The sequence below is a fragment of the Polistes dominula genome, unplaced genomic scaffold (genome assembly GCF_049000335.1).
Source record: "Polistes dominula isolate Pdom_NZ unplaced genomic scaffold, Pdom_raw_medaka contig_31, whole genome shotgun sequence".
NCBI lineage: Eukaryota > Metazoa > Arthropoda > Insecta > Hymenoptera > Vespidae > Polistes > Polistes dominula.
In genome coordinates, this window is record NW_028300925.1 from 929001 (window position 1) to 935000 (window position 6000).

Genomic DNA, 6000 nt, shown 5'->3' on the forward strand with positions numbered 1-6000 from the left:
CCCATCGTCTCATTCTCTTTCTCTTTCTCTTTCGTTCAACAACGTCGCACACCGTCGTTCTATTTTACATCAAGATCAGAGAATTAAAAACGCGAAGCTATACGAAATCAACCCTCGAGTCTAACACGCGCGTGCACCCTTCTTCTTCTTCTTCTTCTTGATACTTCCACTTTTCTTTTTTTTTTTTTTTTTACCTTTTTCCTCTTCCTCTTCTTCTTCTTATTTTACTTCTACTTTTACATTTTTTTCTTTTTTACTTTCTTTCCTTTTTTCCCATACTCCTCGCGTGCTTCGAGCAAAAAATGAGTGGGAACTTTCTCTCTCTCTCTCTCTCTCTCTCTCTCTCTCTCTCTCTCTCTCTAGTTTAGATCTTCTCTCTTTCTCCTCTTTCTCTCCTTTTCCTCTTCTTTTCCTCTTCAATACTACTCGAGTATCCATATCTTCTTTTTCGTCGACTACTTAAGTTGCTTAAATTTCGTCGTTACTCGCGCCGACCAAAACTCTCGAGTACACTCGAATCTGATCTTCAATGGAACATTCAGTGAGAAAGCGAACACTCTCAAAGAATAAAATAAAAAAAAGAAGAGAGAGAGAGAGAGAAAGAGTGAGAGAGAGAGAGAGAGAGAGAGACAGATGTAGATAATAAACGAAAGATTAACCAGATTAACGCATTATTATACTTTACTTATACGTATATAAAAACAAAAAAAAATTCTTCAACGATTAATACTTCACATTGACGAATTTCTTCGTAGATACACTTACTTAATAAAGCAACAACAAAAAAATAACGAGAAGTCATCGTTGTCATGTCTTTAGCAAGTACCCTCGAACCATAACGATTCCAATTTCAAGGCATTTCGACTAAACGTTACCTCGATATACCATACTCAAAAGCTTCGGGAACACAGAATCCGAGTAAAAAGTAGTCCGACAACGTTGGACAATAGCGACACGATACGACGAGATACAATGGCAGAATTTTTCCAGACTTTAAAAGATAAAGAAGAAGAAGAGAAAGAGAGAGAAGAGAAGAGAAGAAGGGCTACTTTCGAAAGGAAGCCGAGGGAAAGATAGAGAAAGAGAGAGAGAGAGAGTACCTTTCCTCTTTTTCTTTCATCTTCCACATTATTTTATTTTTATTTCCCCTTTCCACTCCTCTTCTTCTTCACTCTTCTTCTACTCTTTCGTCCTTTTCGTCCTCGGCAGAGCAAAGTCGGCCTTCTCCGAACGCATTGTGTCGAAGTTAATTACGTGAGGATAAACGCAGAGTCATATAGCTCTCTTTCTCTCTCCTTTTTAACGTATCCACACCTCCCCTTCTCTTCCCCTCTCTACCCCGCTGCATTCTCTCTCTCTCTCTCTCTCTCTCTCTCTCTCTGTTTCTCCCATCCTCCTTCTCGAACGCCAACCCCAAAAAATCGGCGCAGCATCGACCACAATACCAAAAGCGTTTAGATTCGAGGGAACCGGCCTCTGGCCTGAAATTGTTTTCATTGTCCATACGATTTGTCAAGGTTTATATATATACACACACAAATACACACGCACATATACACACGTACGCATACGCGCGTATTGTACAAGCGTATTATACTATGTCACAAGGGTTAATGTGTGCGTTGAAATCGCACGAAACGAAACGAGACGGCTAAGAGCTTATCTTTTTTTCTTTTATTTCATTTTAATTTTTTTTTTTTTTTTTTTTTTCATCAACTCCGGTGATACGTCACGCTGTCCCAAAGAATATACGCGATCAATGAGTCCGCGAATCTATCTATCCATCCATCCATCTATCTATCTATCCTTCTTTATTTCTTTATTTCTTTCCTTCAATCTCACTCCGCGTAGCTGCTTTTTCACTCGATCCCCCTTTCAAGTAACCCTTTTATTTAGGACTGACGTTCGAAAAAGGATACGCGTACGTGTTAAGGGAAAGTCAGGTCAGTCGTTTTTATTTTTTTTTTTTTTGGTTTCTTAAACGTTCGACAATGTGAGTCACGACAGAGGAAACAACCGTGAAGGTATTCGGTGAAAAGTTTCAAAGGATTAATTCGTTGTTAACATCGAACATTCCCATCCCTCGATCTCGTTCTTCTTTTCTTTTTGTTTTTATAATATATTTATAAAAAAAAAACATGTATTCGTGTATGTATATGTATATTATTTCGATATTTCTATAAAACGTTAAGATAATTTCACGAACTTAGTAATCCCTAAATCGTTTATTTTCAATGCTCATTTTCTCTTTCTATCATTTGAACACCCTTTTCGTATATAGAAGGCTATATCTTGAGCAGTTAAATTGTCATTTGGATATCAAAGGGAGGAAAACGCCCCGCGTCCGGATAAGGGCGCGAGAGGTAGGTAATTTGGCTCTCAGTGAAACGCAAACATCCACGGTGTCCCATGGAATATAACAACGTCCCTGACGAACGCACGAATTCACACCCACGTAGTACGAAACAGCCCTCAGCTATTGTTGCACAAAGCATAATGGAATCTCGGTCCCGTCGTTTCTAGTCCTACCTTCGCACGTCTCCTATACGAATGTAAGAGAAAGATAGACAGAAAGCCAGAGAGAAAGGGAGAGAGAGTGAGAGAGAGAGAGAGAGAATCGGTTACTCTTCTCGCACCCAGGGTGTACCAGTTAAGCGAGGCTTAATGGCCTAGCAATTGGATTTTACCATTGGTCTTTGCCTAAGGAGACGTCATTTCACGCTTACAGATTTGATCTTATCCCTTCTTCCCTCTCCCTTACACTTCCTTATCTATTAACTATCTTCAATTTATCTTAAATTACTTTTCAATTAATTAATAATGATTGATCAGTAAACAAAATAACTATTATATCGTTCGTTCACAGAAAAAAATAAAATATGTAAGGAACAAATGTGTGAGTAGAAAAAAAAAACAAAAATAAAAGAATACGAATAGAAAGAAGAATGAAAAAAAGGTTTTATAGGAGGTACCACAGTTTAGCCAGGTCAACTCAAGGTCGAGGAAAGAAAAGGCCTGAAACAAGCACGGTCGGCGGTTAATTCGGCGCGATATCATTAAAGAGACATTTTCCAGTTTTCACCCTAATCCAAGCGGAATTCAGTGAACAAATCCTCGCTCCCCCGTTTCAATGGCCGCCTTATTCCCTGTTATATGTGTATTCCTCTTTCTCAAATGGTGATACTGGTAGTAGTGGTGGTGGTGGTGGTGGTGGTGGTGGTGGTTATGGTTCCCCTTTTCTCACCAGCTAGCATCTCTCACTGCTTTTCCACTAATTACTCTTCCGCCTCGTCCTTGGTGAACGCTCGGAGTCGCACGATGTTTCCGTTTCATGCCTCGACAAGAACGAACCTAAAAGACCAAGTGAGATATATATTCACGTTCTCGTGGATAACCCGAAACCACAGAGCTTCTTTTGAGATAGTGAAAGAGAGAGAGAGAGAGAGAGAGAGAGATAGAGTAGGGTTGACGCAAGGCAAATCGAATTATTTACATTTAAAAGCATCGAAGTCTCTTTCTTTCTTTCTTTCTTTATTTATTTATTTATTTATTTATTTTTTCTTCTCCTTTGTTTTTAAACGATCGTACAAATAAAAATTAGAAAATTTTCGAATATTCTCAAAAATGAATAATTTCTTTGGACAGATCGAAAATATAGGACAAATTAGGAAAGAAAATATTTCAGATAAATTTTTCGATCTTATTTCCTTACGTCCAAGCAAAATTAATTTCTCAAAGTACGACCTGTCAATTTTTGATTATCTTTTCTTGTCGCAGAATCGCTGGTGCAGGAACTCGAGCTGGAGAGAAAATCGCGGCAGCATCAGGTGGCCGAGAGGGACCAAGTTAAGTCTCCTCTTCAAGGTGCGTTCAGCAAAAGTACAAGACATTCGGATACATTTTAATTCAAGTACAAAAAGAAACTTAGCAGCCATTTTCCTTGACAAAAAAAAAAGCAAACTAAGAAACAAACACACAAACAAAAAGAAAATAAAGAAACTATGGCGTGGCCGTTGATCTTCCATTTTATTCTAACATCTGAAACGAACAATTGGTAATTAAAGCAAATATTATTACATTGGCCGATTTAAAATTAGAATTAATAACGTCATGAAAGTCATCATTCATTTTCATTATATCCAATTCGATCCAATATATTGAGAATAATAATAAATAAATAAATAAATAAGATGATAAAAAAAATCCCTGAAGAGGAGGCAGACGCTTTTTGATTCCCCTTATGAAAATAATAATAATAATAATAATAATAATAATAATAATAATAATAATAATAATAATAATAATGATTATTATCGTTTAAAAAAAAGAAAAAACAAGTTTTTTTTTCTTATTAGAGGAAGTAATAAGAAAAAGAAAAGTTAGTTAGGATGTCGTTCTTATTGTTAGTCTCAGCTCGTCGGTGCGCGAAACAAGAAGGAGTTTCTTGTCATCCGGAATAAAGTTTCGATCTTTAATTAGAAACTAGAAGAAGGGTTGGTAGAATGAGTGAAAGAGAAAGAGAGAGAAAGAGAGAATAGAAGTAAGAGGGAAAAAGAGAGACAGAGAGAGAGAGAGAGTAGTCTCTCCAGGACTCGATTTCTTGTTGCGGCGTCAGCGGCATACGCTGGCAAATTCGAAACTTGGCCTCGCCTCGTCGAAACTTGTCCAAAGTAAGTTAAGTGATCCGACAAAAACTATACATATAATATATATATATGTTATTATATATATTGTATATATTGTATATATAAATATTCTTGAATGTGTATTCTTCGTAGGATAGGTGTGCGCACACGCATTCACGTCGCGTGACGTAGCACATAAATAATCGTTTTTCGTTAGATCATTCTACTTCTTCTTCTACTTCCAGATCCGATTTTAAACACATCAACCCTTTTTAAGGAAGACACCTTTAATTGGTCCCACGAATCTTTGTAAAATTGAAATTCTTTCCGCTCCGGAAGAGACTTTACTTTTTCCAGCTTTCATTTATGAACTGCCGACGGATCGTGATTCGACGATAAACAAAGAATGAATTTGTAAATGATTTTCTTATATAGATCATGTCTGTTATATATTAATTTATAATACATTTAATTATTCGACGAACAATTCGTATTTATTTATCTGATTCTGTTATCTTAATTTTCTATTCTTCTATGTGGTCAAATAAATTAGACACAAAATATATATTATTATTATCATTAATATTATTATCAATAATAATAGTTGAAAGGAAAGAAACGTGTAATATTCTTAAACAATAATTAGCGTTATCCATGCGAAATTCTCTCTCTCTCTCTCTCTTTCTTATTGGTCGTTTCAGGACAAAGAGGAGATAGGCCATTTGGTAGGATTAAGAAAGGAGAGGAAGCGACTCGGTCTGTTAGCGCCACACTCATTTTCAATCATAAGCGACAGTCCGATAAAAAGTCGAGTGGCGGCTCGATCTCAAAGGGTTTTCGAAGGGCCGATGACTCGACCGGTCTCATATTTACGTAGCGATTCCTCCATCCTCTTCACCTCCTCTTCCTCCTTCCTGCAGGACTTCTTCTTATTATTATTCTCTTCTTCCTCCTCCTCCTCCTCTGTATGTTTTTTTTTGTTCATCTTGTTGTTGTTTTCCTTTTTTTTTTGTTATTTTCATCCTTCACTCCTCTCACTCTCTCTTTCATCTTGCATATACAAGCACGCTCTATTCACATTCTACTTTTCGAAAGGCAAACGATAATTAGTGAGCGGTGCTTCTTATGAACGAACGATCATCGAATGACCTTAGCAACCTTCCTCCTTGGAAGTCACCACCCCCTTTTCGAAAAATCCTTAGACTCCTTCGGAGGAATCGTCCAAGGCACTCGATCAAAGTCTATACGTTATCTTTCTCTTCTTCTTCTTCTTTTTTTTTTTTTTCTTATTCTTCGAACTAACCCTTCGAGGATCTCTCATTCGGCCGAATGAATTCGTAATTAATTTGCCCTTCCGATAACGATGAAATTTTCG

The 6000-nt window shown here is 37.1% G+C and overlaps 1 protein-coding gene across 6 annotated transcripts in view; it reads left to right on the forward strand.

Moving 5' to 3' along the window:
* The window catches only part of dac (dachshund family transcription factor), a 218567-nt gene that overhangs the window by 207785 nt on the left and 4782 nt on the right, over window positions 1-6000 (forward strand). For 5 of the 6 annotated variants that reach the window (XM_089171329.1, XM_015317701.2, XM_015317702.2 and 2 more), the window contains one exon: window positions 3778-3864. The exons of the other annotated variant lie outside the window; for it this stretch is intronic. In XM_089171329.1, coding sequence (XP_089027455.1) covers window positions 3778-3864 — 87 coding nt within the window. The remainder of the gene's footprint in view (window positions 1-3777; window positions 3865-6000) is intronic. 6 annotated transcript variants of the gene reach the window in all.